Source organism: Portunus trituberculatus, chromosome 42, assembly GCF_017591435.1.
Source record: "Portunus trituberculatus isolate SZX2019 chromosome 42, ASM1759143v1, whole genome shotgun sequence".
NCBI classification, from domain to species: Eukaryota; Metazoa; Arthropoda; class Malacostraca; order Decapoda; family Portunidae; genus Portunus; species Portunus trituberculatus.
The window spans coordinates 29,706,369-29,726,368 of NC_059296.1; the positions used below are offsets into that span (position 1 = coordinate 29,706,369).

The following is a 20,000-nucleotide window of genomic DNA, read 5'->3' on the forward strand; positions in this document are numbered from 1 at the left end:
GCCCATTATGCCGTGGTCCGGGCCGCCCTATATGGCCCTTATATCATCATTATCGAGTGTAGGGCGGCGCCTTATCGTGTCAACTTGGCCGGGAGCGCTGCGGACGGGAAGACGCGGCGCCGATCACTGCTATCTGAAGAACGTTCCTAATCTCCCGCTGATTTGCCGTAAATTAGTGGTTATCATTGAATTAGCCAAACTTGAATCAGGACGACCCTCGGAGAAGTGTCGCACTGAGAGAGAGAGAGAGAGAGAGAGAGAGAGAGAGAGAGAGAGAACAGAGGAGCGAGGACAGGGTGGAAATAATTACACAGGTTTTAGCGCAGACATCAAAACGCCATAATGCTGGAGGTGCTAGACAGGCGCGTGTGTGCAGACCTGAAGGTGAGGAGACGCTGGGAGAGGGCGAGAGGGAGGGAGGGAGGGAAGGAGAGAGGGCATCAGGAGGAGGCTAGTATAGGGAAGGGGCATGTATCAAATGTCACTAATTAGCCGCGGTGACCCGAACACTCCCCGATACTGCCTTGTTTTTATCGCTGCCTTGGATGGAGGGAGGCTGGCTGACTGGCTGGTGGTAGTGATGGTGGTGGTGGTGGTGGTGGCCCCGCCGTGCAGACGTGGTCAATAACATTTAATTAGTTCTTGTTACAAGGGTGCGTGGGAAGGCGGAGGCGGGCGAAGACTACGTAAAGGAATTGGAGGAGGAGGAGGAGGAGGAGGAGAGGGAGGAGGAGGAGGAGGAGGAGGAGGAGGAGGAGGAGGAGGAGGAGGAGGAGGATGGAAAAAGAAAAGGAGGGCCCTGGTGACGTAGAAGGTTTGGGACGTGGATCAAAGCACGTAGTGTGTTGGTGTTAATTGTCTGGAATATATCAATATGTTTTTGGTTATTTTCTGCTGAAGGAGGAGAAGTAGGAGGATGATACGTGGGTGTGTGAAGCGTGTTTACGTGGAGGTGTTTAGAATGAGAGAGAGAGAGAGAGAGAGAGAGAGAGAGAGAGAAAGTACTCAGCTTTGATGCCACAACAATAAGGTTGGTCATTTATACAACAAAACGTCAGAACATAATGAATGCTGCAAGATATCAGCAGTTCTACATGTGGCAATCCCTTTACATACATCATGGTCATCTGTGTATATCTTTCATCTGCGCCCATAAGAGTTCAGTCATCCTTTAAATATCGTAACTGACTCCTTGTTAAGTTTATTCTATTCACCTGTCACCCTATTGAAGAATCCATTACTATTTACTTTTTAAAAATCTAAATAAACTTGCATTAATTATTTACATCAATAAATCTCTGTTTACCTACCCATCTATTATCTATCCATCTATCTATTTACCTATCAGTATAGCTATCTACCTATATATCGTTATCTTTACCTACCTCTTTATCTATCGATCAGTCTGTGTATAGATGCGTATTTACATATTCAACTTTTATTACCAATCATAAGTGGTGTGTACATCTGAATTTGTAACCACTGTTTGTGCATGTGACTTGCGTACATGCTTCCCCCCCCCCTCCCCCTGCCAGCCAGCCAGCCAGCCAGTGCAGTGTGCGTCCCCAAGCCGGGTGACTGGGGCGGGAAGGAGCGGCGGCACCTGCTTGACGTGGACAGGACACGGGTGGGCGGGAGGCGATTTACCGCTACTCACCACCTCGTTAGTGATCAGGGCTTGGCTGCTGCCTCTCACAAGCCTCGCCCGCAAAGATTAATGACACCTTCACTGCAGCACATTTTTTTTTTCCCTCCATAATCACTAAGAGCTTTTTATATGTTGACTTTTGTACTGTAGTCTCTTTCTAATAGTTTTGTGATCTACAGATAAAATGATAAACCTGTATTCTCTCTCTCTCTCTCTCTCTCTCTCTCTCTCTCTCTCTGGCCAAGCACATATTGTTTTATTCCTAATTCTCTGGATACAGTTTACATAAAGAACGATGTATAAGTATTTTTGTATTGATACACAAGTAAGAGAAAAAAATGAGTTTTTTTTTTAATCTGTGTTCATGTAAATAACTTGAAAGTCTAAGTGTTTTTTCTAGCAATATTGATAAGTTAATTCTATCACAGTTAACAGTGAAATTAGTTAAAAAAAAAGTTTATATACGCTTACAGAGACACACTTAGATAAAACACTGAAGAGTTTTCTTTGTTTGTCTCCTTCCTAACACTATTTTAAAGTCCTTTGAATGTTAACGAGTAATGATCAAAGCAGTAAAATCTTAAGCTTCACACCCTCAGGCCCCTAATCCAGCTAGCAGGCGCGGCCATGCACACAAACAGGTAACAATATGACCTCTCTCTCTCTCTCTCTCTCTCTCTCTCTCTCTCTCTCTCTCTCTCTCTCTCTCTCTCTCTCTGGCATGAAGATTTCGGCCAGATTACGTCCGACATTGCCTTTAGAACCGAACACACGAGAGAGTGACGTTAAGATCATTAGTCTCAGCGTCGGTTAAGTCACCTGGAGTCGCTGGGCTTCTTGTCTCTCTGAAGCAGAAATGTGGTACTGTACTGGAACCTGATTCTGATAAAGAAAGAAGAAGCTTGCGGGTCCTGCCTCGTCGCTCCCAGACTCACTCACTGTTGACTGGTGTTTGCTGCGCGTGGTGTTAAGTGTCACAGGCGTGTGTGTGTGTGTGTGTGTGTGTGTGTGTGTGTGTGTGTGTGTGAGGGTGGCTGGGTGGGGTAGGTTCGGCTGTGCGGTATTTGGGTACACAATATTTAAATTCGTTTTTTTTTTTCATGTGTGTGTGTGTGTGTGTGTGTGTGTGTGTGTGTGTGTGTGTGTTTCACTGTTTGATCTGCTGCAGTCTCTGACGAGACAGCCAGACGTTACCCTACGGAACGAGCTCAGAGCTCATTATTTCCGATCTTCGGATAGGCCTGAGACCAGGCACACACCACACACCGGGGCAACAAGGTCACAACTCCTCGATTTACATCCCGTACCTACTCACTGCTAGGTGAACAGGGGCTACACGTGAAAGGAGACACACCCAAATATCTCCACCCGGCCGGGGAATCGAACCCCGGTCCTCTGGCTTGTGAAGCCAGCGCTCTAACCACTGAGCTACCGGGCGTGTGTGTGTGTGTGTGTGTGTGTGTGTGTGTGTGTGTGTGTGTGTGTGTGTGTGTGTGTGTGTGTGTGTGTGTGTGTGTGTGTGTGTGTGTGTGTGTGTGTGTGTGTTTAAGTAATGTTTCTCTTTTTGTGTTCCTCATAGCAGTGTGATAGTATGTGTTGAAGGTGAGTGTTTCTAAGAGTATGTTGTAACTGTAAACTTGTGTTCCGCTAAGTAAAGCACTGTTATTATTATAGAAACCTCTTTTCCTGCACCATTAACAATAACAGCAAAAACAACAGCAACAACAACAGCAACAACAACTGCAGGAACAAAGACACCAGCAACAAGAAGAACAATAACAAGAATACAAGTAAAAGACAAAAGACAATAAGAACAAGAACAATGACTTAAAACCGTCGCCAATACTGCAACCACCCCCACCGCCACCTCCATCTCCACCACCACCACCACCACCAATAACAATGCCAATAATAATAACCACAACCACCACTACCACCAATACTATTACTACTTCTACTAATTTTACTGCTGCTACTATTACTACTACTACTACTACTACTACTACTACTACTACTACTACAACTACCACTGGTGCTGTGATCATTTGTAGTAGGTAGAGCTGAGGGGCACATTATTTGGTGACATGGGTGAGGAGGGTCAGACCTTTCCAAGCTACTCCTGACTCTTTCCTTAAAAACTTGGTGAAACTAGACGTATAGACTTTTAGGTAGCATGGGAGAGAGAGAGAGAGAGAGAGAGAGAGAGAGAGAGAGAGAGAGAGAGAGAGAGAATTATACATTTGCGTCCCTTTTTAAAATTTCTTAACCTTGATTTCGTGGAACTAAATGTGTCATGATCTACCTTCCTTTCTGTACGACCGTGTTCCTTCTATCTCCTGCGCAGGTAACTGGTTATCTAGACCTAAAGAGGCGAGGGATCAAGGAATACCACCGACCATAGAAGAGGAACGCCGGCACCCTTCATTACTCCAGGTGAGGAATACGTTTGCTGTCTAGGTTCTAGTCTGTCTTATGGTATACATAATTATTAAAGGTTTTCGTTTTCTCACATCGACCTCAATAGGCTGCAGTGGAAATTATTAAGCTTCAAGGTTGTTTTCACGATTCTAATAATAGTTTAACAGTAACCCTGAATTCTCAATAGAAAAAAAACTTTGATGTCGACCTGACTATCACTTGTGTTGGCTTTGTATAAATGGTCCTGAAGAGAGAACAAAGTGTTTAAGAATACTTGATTTTTAGCAAACGTCAATGCGTATTTTGCCCAATAAGTGTGCTTTACCGATTTGTGTGTTCAGTATGTTGAAATGGGAATATTGACAGTAAGAACCAACACTCTGACATTCATTAATTATGGGATCGTTGTCTATCTGTAAATCTCATTATTGATACCCTTTAATACGATACGTACTACAAATAACGTCGTCATTCTCATTGGCATCACTAACTCCACTTGTGTCTAGGTAATTAATAACATGTTGCTTAACAGATAACGCTTTGTTTGAACACCACTAATACTGTATCTCTTATCCGGCGCCTCTTTTGATGTCTTCAGCGCAACCAATAGATCGTATTTACTAATCAGATTACCTTGTCAACCTCTCCGAAGGGCTTCACGAACAGCATTTAAGAACTTCTGACCTAGGCATTGTTCCTTTCCCGGACTTGCTGCCTCTGCCCTGAGCCTCGCATCCCTCAAGCGGACAACTTTATCTCCTCATTCGATCTCTTAATCAAGCAAGACAAATTTCTCCCAACAAGGCTGGCGCCAGGCACGCCCGGAGCAGCCTGGCGCCAGAGGAACCAACTGTACTTTGTGGTGCCGCATCCCATTGTCTCGTGACCTAACCAGCGTTCGGTGTGTCTTTCCAAATACACGCAAGACTTTATCAAACGTTGACTTATGTGGGGAGGTGCTAGTGACGTAGGACTACAAAACCCTTGACGAGAAAGACAGTGTGGAGAAATACCATCTGGTAAAACGCGAGGTCTTCCTGGCACGGACTCAGCAAGACTAAACCACTGCCGCTTGCCAAGAACTCACTGAAAAATCGATACAAACTCACCGACACGGCTTATAATCAAGCTCTTGGGGTCTGGCAGGACTTGGGTGCCAGAGTGGAAGCTGCGGTTGTCTGGTACCCTTGTCTGAGCATCTCTGGCGCCAGATAGAGCTCAGATAAGAGGTTGATAATCGATCACTTACATAATCAGATGAGCAAATGAAAAAAAAAGGTGTGAGTGCAGTGCAAGGTGTGGTGTGATAGCTTAACAGATGGTCGTTAGCTTTTTGTACAATCACGTGCCTTTGTTTTTGTTGTACCAGTAGTAGCAGTGATAGTGGTGGTGGCCATAGTAGTAGTAGTAGTAGTAGTAGTAGTAGTAGTAGTAGTAGCAGACGTAGTAGTACTAGCAGTAATGGTAGTAGTAGTAATGATAGGAAGAGTAATAGTAATAACAGTAATAGAATCAGCAATAAAGACAATGATGTTATGTTGATAACTCTACTTATACGTGTTCATAAAAACAAATAACCACCAGGAACATACTCCACCAGAACAATACAACAGGCATAAGAAAAATCCGTTGACTAGAATGATTCGCCATGGCTTATGCGGGTACCAAAAGAGACTGAACTTCATAGGTGTGATAAAACTTAATCATGGCCTGCTGTGAATCGTGTGAATTTGCTTCTAGAGGGAATCGAGACATTGGAGAGAAAAATGATGGATAAAATGCTTTTCTTGTCTTCCTTTTAGTTCGTGGATGTATGTCTGTCTTGCTTTTAATGTGTGAGTTATGCGAATAATATTTTGAACTTGTAATTTTTAGTATTGGTGTGTGTGTGTGTGTGTGTGTGTGTGTGTGTGTGTGTGTGTGTGTGTGTGAGTGTGTGTAAGGGGTGTGGTTGTTTTGCCTTTCAGTATTTAGTATATTTTTTTGCGTATGCATGTAATTAGATGAATAAATGATTAGTGATGGAATTAAGAAATAATGTAAAAAGACCACTAATACATTTTAAGCTGGTGTTGTTTATTTCAATTATTCATTTGTTTATTTATTTATTTATTTATTTTTGTGTGTGTGGTACCTATGCACTGGTCCAGGGAGTATGTGAGTGGGAGGAAAAAACAAGCTGAGGTGGAGGTGAGGTGGAGGCGGGACAGCTATTAGAGGAGAAAGTAGTCCCTCTGTGCCAGGAGCGGCTATCCCAGAACCCTTCCTCCTCCTGTCAGTAGAAGTGGTGGTGGTGGTGGTGGTGATGTGGGTGGGGGTGATGGTAGTGGTAGTAATTTTAGAGGTCAAGGTTTACTTTCCTAAAGGTCACAATAGCTGATTTTAACGGTCAGAAAATAAGTTTTTTTTTTATTTTCCCAGCTAATTGGTTTGGCAACTATAAATAGGGAACCTTGTCTTTTGTATTCTTCCACCGCAGGCTAAACACCCAGTCCTCGGGAAATATTTTCCAGTTCCTTTCAAAGTAAGAGTTATTTGATTCTAGGGTTTACGAGCACAGGTAAATGTTATTAGGGTTTATTCATAAATCTAGTAATAGTTCAAGAAATATTACGCATCACCATTTGAAAATTTGGTCATGTAAACACAAACAATTGTCTGTGTGACTTTTGAAAAAAAATTACTTTAAGAATCAAAAGTGCTATGCAATACAGCCTTGCTTCTGAATATGAAGAGACCACCACGCTGTAAGTTTCCCTAAATGTATTCTTCCAGTAAACCCTTGTCGTTGGAAGCCTTATTTCCCCAAACGCTCTTCCCATCACACGCTGAATGTTGTGCAAGGATGACTCTCGGAATCTTCCATAAAACATGTGCAAGGATGGCGTAACAGCATAATGGTATTGTAAATTGTCTTGATCGTATTTGTGTGTGGAAAAAAAGAAATAACGTAGAATACTAATGCAGCTGCTGACGTCACGGGGATTGGGAGTAATTATGGTATTCGGGGAGAGCGGTGTTGAGGTGCCGTGAAAGGTTATCTTAACGCGATTAATGGACGCAAAGGTTTGTTTGTTGCGAGAAGAGAAATACATGCATTTAGGAAGCCCAGAGCACAAGTACAACTGAGTGATAGAATGCACATCATGGGGGAAGGTGAAGTGGTGCGTGCAAAACACAGTGCATGTGCATCAACAAACAACAGTCGTAAGTGTTGCAGAGGTATAGTACTGAGGGATGGCCACAGACAAGCTCCAAAAGCCCAGGGCGCTTATGAAGGTAATGTTATACAGCAGTAGCAGCAGCCGGTCACTAGCGGCGCTGCTGCCTCATTCAACACATCGCGCCACGCTTAACACCTCTCAGGCCACGGGTGCCATCATGTTTATGCAGTGCAATAAGCGCCGCCGCCACTCACTAAATAATGATCACTCCAAAAACGCGACTCCCATCATAGGGTAAGGGCGGCGGTGGTGGTGAGTCAGGCCACCGCCGGGATTCGCCTCCCAGGGGGCGGGCCTTGACGTTTGTGAGGTGCAAATGTAAGGTCTTAAAGAAGCAACAGAAGTGATCGGTGTCAGTCAGCTGGTGCAGAATGATGGTGATGTATTAACGCAGGAATTATGCGAAGGCTGGCTTACCGGCGCTGGCCTTGGCTTTGCTTTTGGTCTTGGCGGCCGAGATGGAAGGGGCGCGTCCGGGAGGTGAAGGGTCCGGGGGTAGGGGGTAGTAGGCATCCTCATGGGCGGGGAGGTAGGCGTCGTGGGCTGCATAGGGGTCGGGTGGGAGCCCCTCAGCGGGCGGTGGCAGAGGTTGAGGGTTGTGGGCGTGGAGGATGGGCGGTGGTTGGACGGGGGTGTGTAAGGGAACAGAGAAGGCATACTCGTCGATACCTTCGCGTTTGGAGCCGCCCATTAGGGGCAGCAGCGTGGCGGGTGACTTGACTTCCGCCAGGGACATCTCCAGCCCCTGCTGGTGGGCAGCGTGCGAGGCCGCAGAGGTGGTGACGCAGCTGTAGTCATGGGCCACCGCCGTCATGCCGATGGTGTCTGGTGTAGCATCCTTGGGTGGCGTGGGCGGGAATGTGAAGAGATGCGGGTGGTGGAGGGGCGCTGGCGGCGGCGGCCGTGAGGTGAGCGGCGGCACCCATGACGTGGAGGGGGAGTGAGTCACGCCCACAGCCCTGGAGTGCTCAGGAAACCAGGTGGCGTGCAGGGGCGTAGGGTAGTGTGGGCGGACAGGGCTGGTTCCCACCCGACCTGAAACAATGGTAAGAAAAACATGTTTAATATTCAGCCACATTAAAGTGTCCAGCTTCGAGGCAGGGGAGGGATGTGTGGTGAGCGCAGAGAAAGAAAAAAATCTATTAAAAAAATAAAGCATCAAGGTTTGACATTCACGAGCAAACCCAGCGCTACCATGCGAGGAAATATGTGAATTTATTGTTCAAAAGTCAAGGAAAATCTTCCAGTATCCATGGTCGTCTGTCAGGAAGATATTAATTTGCCACGATCATGTTTGTCTGCCAACAAACATGTACACGCAGTAAAACACAAACCCAGGAATTGCAGTAGCACAACCACTCAAAGGACAGAGCCTGTGAGTCAGCCAGTCACCAATACCACGCAAGGTGAGCCGTGTGGAGGTCTGGGCGTGAAGGGCGCGGCCTCACAGAAGACGCCAACACCTCCAGCGTCGCCAACATGACTGGCATTCCGACGAATAGGAAATGCTTTCTATTTTCGACATCACCCCCCGTGTTTCTCACAAAAGTTGGTCTCGTGACAGGAAATGCCTCCCCCTCACCCCACCTGTTGCTTAAGGCGCCGCGCGTGGCCAGGTGAGGAGGAGTGGAGAGACACAGGTGAGGGGGATGGGGAGGGTACGGGACGGCGACCCATTGTTACTCGGGTTCAGTTAAATGCTTACTTTTGATAATTTTCCTGAGTGAAGACAGTGTCTAGCTTCCGTGTGAAGGTGTTGGGGACTGTCAAGTTTATCACCATTAGCCAGTGAACTTTTCTTTTTTTATCTATAATTTATGTGAGAGCTGACTGCCTTAAAAAAACTCATCAATGTACGAGTGAATGAAGTGAAAATCTTGCTTAGGTTACTTCTGATGATTTATTTGTCTTCACTGATCAACTTACTTATCAATCCATCTATATTTCACCTATCTATTTATCTATTAAGTATTTCTTTTTATAACAATGGCATATCTTAGTTTCAAGCATTGCAAACTACTGCCTTTCTACCCACACAACCTTAACCCTTCAGTACCCATGACTCATTTCCATATTCCCTCTGGTGACCATTTGGTGATGTTATACAGCTTCAGAAATTCATGTGTGGGATTTAAATAGTGAAGACTGTGGCCTTTAATCTTCTGACCTCCACAGACAATTCCTAATGTCAATAAAATGGCCTAATCTTACATAAATCTCAAGGTAATAAAGTGTCCCAGCATTGACGCAATACCCGACGAGCGAACCCTGATGACCGGATACTAAACCTTATCCTTACATATTCATCTTCACTGATCTAAATCCTATCTCAGGAATTAATGCGGGATTGGCCAAGAACGTGCGCTGGAAAACATTACAATTCAGTGTCCAATCAAGCATTCAGACCAAACTTTCTCTCTCGAGTGACCACCAACACCTCGATGCGAAAATGAATAACTGCAATGAATAATTCAGTGAAGGGAGGGAGAGCTGGGTCGGGAGGGGGGTCTGCTGAGTCATTCGTCAGCCTTTACTTCCCCCTCTACATCCCTGCACCCTCATATAAACAGTTCCCAATCTCTCCCTCTTCTTTAACTCTCTTCCCCCCTTGTTCCTTCCCTCACCATTTTCGTTCAGTGGTAAAGGCCTTGCTTCGTTACTCTATCCCTCTCGATTTTTCCCCCTTTGTATATCACTCTCCTTGTTTTCTATATGGTTCCTTTCTCTCTCATTTCCGTCCCCTCGCCTCCTACGTACTTACTTTCCCTTTGTGTGTGTGTGTGTGTGTGTGTGTGTGTGTGTGTGTGTGTGTGTGTGTGTGTGTGTGTGTGTGTGTGTTCTTTTTTGTATTGTTGATTTGATGCAAGTGTATTTTTTTTTTCTGTATTCTCCCTTTTTTTCTGTTTTCCTTCTTTCCTTTCTTTTTTTCCTTCCTTCCTTCCTTTTTCTTTTCTTTTGTTTTTACTTCATTTCTTTTTTTCTTTTTCTTTTATTTTTTTCCTTCTTTCCTTCCTTTCTTCCCGTCATCCTTCTTTCCTTCTTTACTTCTTTCCTTCCTATGTGCCTTCCTTCATTCTTTCTTTCATATTTTCTTTCCTTCCTTTCTCTTCCTTCGTTTCACAATATTCTCCTTATTTCCCTTATTTCATTTTTTTCCTTACTTCTATCATTCCTTTCTCTTTCCTTCCTTCCTTCCTTCCTTCCTTTCTTCCTTCCTTCCTTCCTTATTCCTGAACACTCTATGTTTCTTTTTTACAAGTAAGATTATTTCATCATCATCTTTTAGTCTTGCCTTCTTTATTCTTCTCCTTCATTTGCACATTATTATTATTGCTGCCTATATTTTCTTATTCACAACAAACATACTCTCTCTCTCTCTCTCTCTCTGTCTCTCTCTCTCTCTCTCTCTCTCATATATATTTCCATGCGTCTCCAACCGACATGAAGATGAGTGAGGAAAGAAATCTTTGTCTATAATCTCACTTCAAATGCTTCAATTCATCACAATCAGTTACTTAATGGGCAAAAAATCTACTGCAATTTAACCTTCTAAGTTCTGAATTACATTTCGGTAGATGGGGAGAAATCATTGCCTTTATTACTGTTATTATCTTACTCGAAATGCTTAACCCCAACGCAGTAAATGAGGAAGCCTTGTAGTTTCCCCTACATTTTTTTTTTGTCATGTTCTTATGTCTATTTTGACTATTAGTGTGAATGTTCTGTGTGTGAGTGTGTGATGCTTTGTTGGGGCCATCTCTTGTATAATTGTAGGCTTGCTATATAGATAGATAAATGGTAATAATAACTGCATTTTGTCATTAGTTCATTTTTTCTCGCTACACTTATGTTCCCTCTGTCTTCCTGGCCTCCTACGCACATCCAGCACCTCTACACACGCCCTTGGTTCACTACACCGCTAAGGCCACGAGGAATAGACCCTCGCTTGCATCACAGGAAGCTTTGACTGGGAGAAATGTAAAGAGGGAATCCGGTGGTCAGATTTGGGACCCTTCGTGGTGACAGAGGAAAGTTGTTATCATTTGTCTGTGTAATGTCTCGGGTATTCTTCTGTTTCTGGTCATTTTATGGGGATTTGTCTGTGTGTCTGTGTGTGTGTGTGTGTGTGTGTATGTCTGGCTGCGTGCGTGATTGTCTGTATTTTTTTTTTTTTATATTTGTTAGTCTGACTATATCTTTGTTTCGTGGTGTTCTTGTAAGTACGTTTGTCTGCTCGTCTATATTCTTTCTGTCTGTGTATGCCTGTCTTAATTTTCATCTCTCTCTCTCTCTCTCTCTCTCTCTCTCTCTCTCTCTCTCTCTCTCTCTCTCTCTCTCTCTGTGTGTGTGTGTGTGTGTGTGTGTGTGTGTGTGTGTGCGCCATTCTCTTTGCTACAATGCATATAAATACCTCTTCTTTTCTTTTACAGTTGAACTCCAGCTGCACACACGACAGACAGACAGACAGACAGACAAACAGGCAGCGCAGGGAGGGACACACTAACAACAAACAGGGAGAAAGCTTAACACGTAGCCGGCCTGAGACAAACAGACAGACAGACAGGCGGTCGGACATTTAACACGGGCAGATAGATAAACAGACATGCCAACAGATAAACGGGCACACACACACACACACACACACACACACACACACACACAGAGAGAGAGAGAGAGAGAGAGAGAGAGAGAGAGAGAGAGAGAGTCACGCCTTCACACCCATAGTCAACAAGAGAAACTGGTTTGACTACTAGACAGTGTACCAGAAGACACTTATTCTCTTTCTTTACTTAGTTCATTCTCTCTCTCTTTTTCTTCCTATTTATCTTCTTCTTCCTACTTCTCTTCCTGAGGTACATATTTTTTTTACATTATTCTTTCAATTCTTTATAACTTTATCCTCTTTTTGTTCTGAGATATCCAGTTATTTCCCCCTTTGTTTTTTGTATGATATGGTGTTTTTCTTAAGTTTTCCACTCTTCATAACTTTATCTTCCTATCTAGTTCTCTTCATCCTCGTCTTCCTTCATCTCCTCTTCCATGGTGTTTTGTCTCTTGTCATCATTGCCATTCTCTACCAACAACACCACTCTCTCTCTCTCTCTCTCTCTCTCTCTCTCTCTCTCTCTCTCTCTCTCTCCACGTCGTTCATCATGTTTTCCTCCATCTACAATATCATCTATTTTTTTTTTTTTTTGTTTCGTCTTCCTGGAGCTAACTTTCTTATTTCTCCTCTATATACGCGTCTTTCTATATATATTATTCCTATTTTTCTATTTTCTCTTGTATAATTTACTCTCTCTCTCTCTCTCTCTCTCTCTCTCTGCTTCTTTGTCCTCTATTCCTACTCTATTTTCATACAAGAGTCTTTTTCTATGATTTGTGTCTGCTTCTGTATTCTGTCACTGTCTTCTGTTGTGCATGATAAACCCTTTTCTAGGTGTTTTCTCTACTCTCTTCTCATACTCTTCTCTTTTTGTCCTACTTGAAAGTTTATAGGCAGCTTCTGTTATTTTTCGTGTACTTCTTGTCATCTCTCACATTGATTTCCTTCCTATCATGTGTCTGAGATGCCTTTCCTAATCGCTGTGTTGTCTTCACTATTTCCATACCATTTTTTTTCGTCTCACTACGTCAATCTTGCAAGGCCACTGAGGTAACTAACCGGATTTTCAAGATTGTTTCTCCTTTTAATAAACTAGAAATCTTGCCAATTCATCACCAGAACCATAAAAATACCTTTAAAGCCACGAGTATCTTCAACTGGAGACTTTGGAAAGCAGTGATGGTGAGAGAGCAAAGGGTTTCAGAGTACGGCCCTGAGTCTCGAGGTATTTTTTGGGGGGTTTTCATGTTGCATTTTGTCTTTCCCTCAATCTGCCCTTTTCTCGAAGCAATTTATTTTGTCAGTTATTTTCTCTTATTTTTCTTAGCTTCTACTCCCATCTATCTTTTTTTTCTGGAACTCGTGGCATCTACACCATTAACATTACTCTCTTATATCATAGTGTGTCCAGTTTAGATTCCCTTGTTCCCTCTATCATTTTATTTTTCAAGCTTTAATCTTCAATATGTCCCATTCTGTGTGCACATTTTCTTTCCGTGTTGCCTTTACCATTTATTTCTCTTACAATTTTGCCTCTCTGCGCGGGACAATTTTCTCTTCGTATTGCCTTTACCATTTCTCTTACAATTTTGCCTCTCTGCGCGTCAAGTGTCCCTGAGTCTCCCGGCAGCTTCTCTCCCTCTCAAGTGTTGCGTCGCGGGCCGAGATGAATAAAACAAAGGGAGTCACAGTAACACGGCCGACGCGGAGGAACTGAATGGAGGGACAACGCGAAGGTGACAGGGAGGCATTCATTATTATATACCTCATGAGAACACGCTCTCTCTCTCTCTCTCTCTCTCTCTCTCTTGATGGTTCGTGTCACTTTCTTGGTGGTTGAGATAGTGTTTTGTTAATATTCTTTAGTCGAATTAGGGTGATTTATGTTCGGATCGATGCGTGATTAGATTACATTAGTTTATATTGTATTAGGTCATGTTAGGTTACGTTTGGTTAGGTTAGACTATGTTAGGTTGAGTTGAGCTAAGTGACGCTTGGATTGGTTGTACTGTCTTAGGTTGAATTGGGTTACTGCATAGCTTGTTACTTAAGTTCATGTCAAATTCTCAGTGGAAGGAGTAGGTCAACCGGTTCTTCACATGTACTACTCGTATTTATTGATTTGTGTTATTCGCTCATATTTTTTTTTTCGGCTTCAGAAGTTAAGTCTACTATTTCTCTCTCTCTCTCTCTCTCTCTCTCTCTCTCTCTCTCTCTCTCTCTCTCTCTCTCCCCTTCTCCTTCTCCTTCTTCTTCCCTCCATTAACTCGACTCAACTAAAAACATATCAACTAAACATGGCAATTTCTCTTATGCATTTCAAGTTTTTATACTTCTTACTTCACATGTTCAGTTCATTGCTTACTGGGCTAAAGTGTGAGGAGGAACGTCGCCTTTCTGCCTCATTCTTTAAGCTTGTCTCTAGCGTCTGTCTCTCTTCACGTGTCCTTGCATTCACTCGTCCATCTTACCGTCTGTCCATTCTTAAACGTCAGTGTGTGGAACGTAGCGGCGATAAGAGAAATGTTTTGAAGCAGTAATGTTTTGACCCCTTGAGTACCATGACGCGTTTTCATATTCATTCTAGTTACTATCTGGTGATTTTATACAGCTTGAGAAACTTATGTGGGGATTAAAATAGTGAAGACTCTTGCCATTAATCTTTTGATCCCGATAAACTTTACCTAATGTAAATAAAATCGTCTAATCGTACCCAAAACAGAAGTTAAAAATGCGTTCCAGTATTGAAGAGGTTAAGGTTGTCATATGAAGCAGTGGTGTTCATGAGTGGTGGTGTAGGATGTATCTAAGTGGTAAGTGTTTGAAGACTAACCTGTTGGACTGAATGATATTGCCTTCAGTTACTTCAATTTTTTCCTGTTTGTATTTTTGTACCGTTATTTTTTGCTTTAATTTATACGGTTTATCTAAATATTTTATGTGTGTATTTTTTAAAACGTATTTCATTTGTCTATTCCCCTCTTGTGTATTTATATCTCCATTTTCTTTCTTATGTTTGTTTACGTCTTTTTTTTATTGTGTGTGTGTGTGTGTGTGTGTGTGTGTGTGTGTGTGTGTGTGTGTGTGTGTGTGTGTGTATGTGTGTGTGTCTTTTCATAAACTTTGCATCTCTTTTATTTCCTCCATCAGCTGTCTTGTCTTCATAAATCTTATCTCTAATCTCTGTGATCATCGTGTATTATTTTCTTCTGTCACACATTTTTTCTCACATCTACATAGCCGTGCCCAAGTGTCAGTGTGGGCTGTGTTACTCTATTTTTTCCTTGTTATTTTTCTTTCTTTTTATACTTTGCCTTGGTTATAGATTGGGAGAGATATTTAGATAGATAGATAGATAGACAGAGAGAGAGAGAGAGAGAGAGAGAGAGAGAGAGAGAGAGAGAGAGAGAGAGAGATGTGACAAAGCCCTCGTAGAAAAACATATTTATTCATTTACTTTATTTAATTTTTACTTTCATTATTGTAACTTTCTTTATTTGTTTTCATATTTGCCTTCACTTTTAACGGGTCTGTTTTTCCTTTATCAACATTTAGACTACAGACTATAGCAAACACACACACACACACACACACACACACACACACACACACACACACACACACACACACACACACACTAGCTAAGAAAATAAGATAAGGAAGCTATATTTTTTTTCTAAGCTCTAAAACTAGTAAATTAAGAGAAAAAAATTATATTAATGTGTTATCCCCTTGAGTATCTTGTGATTTTATACACCTTTTGAAACTTATGTGGGGATTAAAATAGTGAAGACTGTGGCCAGTAATCTTCCGACCTCCACAAACCTTCGTAATGTAAGTAAATTCATCCAGTCACACCCAAAAAACGGGATAAAAATGCGTCGTAGTAGTAAAAAGGTCAAAAGGTGGAGGTGATTATGGACACAATATTTAACAATGAAACGGTTAAGTCTGTGCTGAGTTGCCCGTCACGCCGAGGACTCGCTAACCTCAGCCCACCCCAGTGACTCAAGGGAAAGCGAGATGACTGGCACACCGCTACACCCCTTCCTACCCTTTTCCCTTCCTTATGCTTCCCCTCCTTCACTCTCCCTCTTCCTTTGCTTCTCTCATGTCATTTTGTATTTTTCTACATTTTTTTTCTTTTTCCTTGCTTTCTCTATCTTGTCTCTACTCTCATTGTTACTTTGTCTTTCATTTTCTTCATTTTCCTCTTTTTTTTCCTGTCTTCATCTCTCTCTCTCTCTCTCTCTCTCTCTCTCTCTCTCTCTCTCTCTCTCTCTCTCTCTCTCTCTCTCTTTTCAGTTACTGCTAAATAAACGATAAATTTTTGCAACTTGTCTCCATATCCTCCTCCTTCTCCTCCTGTTCTTCCTCCTCCTCCTCCTCCATTATTTTTGTTTCCTTCCCATCGTCCTCCTTTTCATCGTCCTCCTTGTCCTCGTTTTTCTCGTCTTCATTATCCTCCTCCTCCTCCTCCTCCTCCTCCTTCAACTCGTTTTCATCCTTGTTCTCATCCATCCTCGACCTCTCTTCCTCTATATTATTTAGTGTTCCTCGGTCTAATAACTCTCCTTTTTTTTTTTGTGTCTGTTCTTCTTTTAAGTTCATTTGTGTTCCTCGAGCTACTACTTTTCGCTCTGTCTTTCTCCATGTATGTCCCTCATTCTGCTTCACTGCACCTTTCCTTCGTGTTCAATGGCGTCCTGTGATCTACAATTTATCCCTCATTTACGTTCATTTGTGCTCAGTATGACAAAACACCTTGAAAGTTCACACACGTTCGACTGTCAGCTAGCGGTGGTGGTCGTGGTGGCGCTAGTGGCGGTAGTGGTGGAGGTGGTGGTGTCGGGGTAGTGACAAAGGGCGCGTCGCAGGTCACTGTGGAGAGAAAGCGATGACCTCCAGTGAGCGAGGCCGTGTTGGACCCCCCCTGAGGCGGCCCTAATGCCAAGGGAAGGAAGAGGGGCGTGGGGAGGCAAGAAAGAGAGGCCAGCGGGTAATAAAAAAAGGGGAAGAACAGAGAGTGAGAGAGAGAGAGAAAGAGAGAGCAAGAAAGAAGTGAGAGAAAAATGTGAGAGGGGAAGAGACAGAGAGAGAAAGTGATACGATATTAAGGAACGGTGGAGTGTAGCTTGAGAGAGAGAGAGAGAGAGAGAGAGAGAGAGAGAGAGAGAGAGAGAGAGAGAGAGAGAGAGAGAGAGAGAGAGAACCGAGGAGAAAGATAGACTATGGCAAACAGACAGATGTACAAGTATAGTAGAAGATGAAATACAGTATCACACACACACACACACACACACACACACACACACACACACACACACACACACACACACACACACACACACAGAGAGAGAGAGAGAGAGAGAGAGAGAGAGAGAGAGAGAGAGAGAGAGAGAGAGACGAGCTACGGAGAATGATAGATACGATATATTAACGTAGATTTATTGATAGATATGGAGATAACCAGAGAGAGAGAGAGAGAGAGAGAGAGAGAGAGAGAGAGAGAGAGAGAGCACAGCAGGTGAAAGTGGGGAGAGAAAAGAGACAGTACAAGGAATCGCAGGAATGAGGGCGAGGAATAAGAGTCTCGGCTCACCAACACACGTGGGCAGGGATTCTACTACGCTCCTTTTCACAAACACTTCTATATTTCACCTCCACTAATTCAAAAGGATTTATCTAAGTTTACACGGTTTTTTTTATAAGGTGTTTTTACTGTTCTAGAGGCAGAGGGACAAGATTTTTACGTTATCAACAGGAGAAACACTCTTGAAAACCCCGCTAATCATCTCTGTGGCCTTGGGAAATCGTAGTCGTAGTGAGAGGGCAAAGCGTTTCTGAATACGGACCCTCTGGTGACGGCGCCGCGTTCAGGGGAGAAACTAGGGCGTGTGTCACTGTCCGTCTGCCTCATCCTCGTCCTACTCCTCCTCCTCCTCCTCTTCCTTCCTTCTCTTCTCGTCTCTTTTTCCACTTTTAATTTTTTTTTCTTCATTTTAATTTTTTTCTTTGTCTTCTTCTTTTATTCTTGTTTTCTTTGTTTTTGTTATTCATCCTTCTTTTATTCTTTCTCTTTCTTTTCTTCTCCTCTTCCTCCTCCTTTTCTTTCGCTTTTATATTCATTTTCATATTTTTTTCTATCCTTTCTGGTTTTTTTATATATTCTTGTTTTTTCTCTTTTTGGGGAGGAAGGTAGGTTTATTATTCCTCTATTCTTCCTCCTTATTTATTTCTTCTTCCTCCTCCTCCTCCTCCTCCTCCTCCTCCTACTCCTCCTTCTCCTCCTCTTCCTTTTCTTACAATATTTTCCACTCCTCCTTTTCTTAATCTTGTTTTTGTTTTTCTTGTTCATATTCTTTTCCTTATCTAGGTTTTGTGTCGTTGTTATTATTATTATTATTATTATTATTATTATTATTATTATTATTATTGTTGTTGTTGTTGTTGTTGTTGTTGTTGTTGTTGCTGTTACCATATTTGCTGTTGTTTGAGTTGTTGTTGTTCTTATTTTTCTTTATATTCTTCCTCCTTTGCAGTGTCCCCGATTTTTTAAGCGTTTCTATATTTTTCCATCTTTTCCTGAGTATAAATGTTTAAGTAACCTTCCCATACCACTTTCTTTTTTTTCCCTTTTTTTTTATCACGATTCAAAGAGTGAAAGTTTGCACTCTCTCTCTCTCTCTCTCTCTCTCTCTCTCTCTCTCTCTCTCTCTCACACACACACACACACACACACACACACACACACACACACACACACAAATTGTTGCAATATAACAAGACAGACATAACTGCAAAAGAAAAACAAACATCAAATACTATAACACGCAGGAGTATGTGAAGAGGAGGAGGAGGAGGAGGAGGAGGAGGAGGAGGAGGAGGGGGAGGGGGAGGAGGAAAAGGAGGAAGACAAAAAGAAGTAGGAGAAGAAGAACGAGGATAGAGAGGATTAGGAGGATGAGATGGAGGTTGGACTAGGAGGTAAAGAAGGAGGAAAAGGAGGAGGAAGAGGAGAAGTAGGAGGAGGAGGAGGAGGAGGAGAAGGAGGAGGAGATGGAGGAGGAAGATTATTGTGTATAAGATATGAAATAGCGGTACATGAAGAGGAGTTTGATAAAAGAAGACAAGGGACAGGAGATAAGAAAGGAAGAAGACAATGAAGAAAAAGAAGAAAAAATAGAGAAGAGATTAAGAAAAAGAGCAGAAGAAGAAGATGAACAAAATAAAGCAAGAAAAGGAAAATAAAAAAAAATCGATAAAAAAAGACGAGGCAGAGGAGATAAGAAAGAAAGAAAGAAGATGAAGAAGAAGAAGAAGATAAGAAAAATAGATAATAGAACACGAACAAGAAGTAAAAAAAAGGGAACAGAAGAAGAAAAACATGAAAAATATATAGCAAAAAAAGGGAAAAGAAAAAGAATCACAGGGAAAAAATAAAAACTAAACAAAAACACGAAAAAAAACACGTGAATTATACGTTTGTACACACCAAACACAAACACACTAACACACAAACACGCACCAAACACAACAAAAAGAAAAGAATAAGAAAAAACACACACACACACACACACACACACACACACACACACACACACACACACACACACACACACACACACACACACACACAACAAACACTTGAAAAATAAAAGAATAAGAAACACACACACACACACACACACACACACACACACACACACACACACACACACACACACACACACACACACACAAGACTTCTTCCCAGACGATAAAGCAATCTTATGTGGATCTGGTTTTATCGCTCATCCAGATCTGGGTCTTCCTGCCTCGCCAGCTCTGATGACCTCGTTAGTCCCACAAAGCCTTGCGTCGCAGCTCCTCCTCCCGTCCGTTCCCTTGCCTTGCCTTGCCTCTCGCTCCACGTCTCCCTCGCCCCCTCGCCTGGTCTCTTAAGGATCGCCACTCACACTATGCTTGTAAATGACAGATTTTTTTGGCCCAGACCAGAAAGTGTTGTCACGGAGGGGCAATCAAGCACGATACGGACATATGCACGTGTAATTTTCGCAGTTATTTTTTTTTTATTCTTAGATGTGTGCAAAAGAGAGAGAGA

At 42.6% G+C, this 20,000-nt stretch overlaps 1 protein-coding gene across 3 annotated transcripts in view; it reads right to left on the reverse strand.

The window, feature by feature from the left end:
- Positions 1-20,000, reverse strand: part of LOC123517611 (GATA-binding factor C-like) — a 222,642-nt gene that overhangs the window by 152,354 nt on the left and 50,288 nt on the right. For 2 of the 3 annotated variants that reach the window (XM_045277885.1, XM_045277884.1), the window contains exon 3: positions 7,708-8,325. In XM_045277885.1, the coding sequence (XP_045133820.1) occupies positions 7,708-8,325 (618 nt within the window). The remainder of the gene's footprint in view (positions 1-7,707; positions 8,326-20,000) is intronic. The other variant, XM_045277886.1, reaches the window with a different exon arrangement.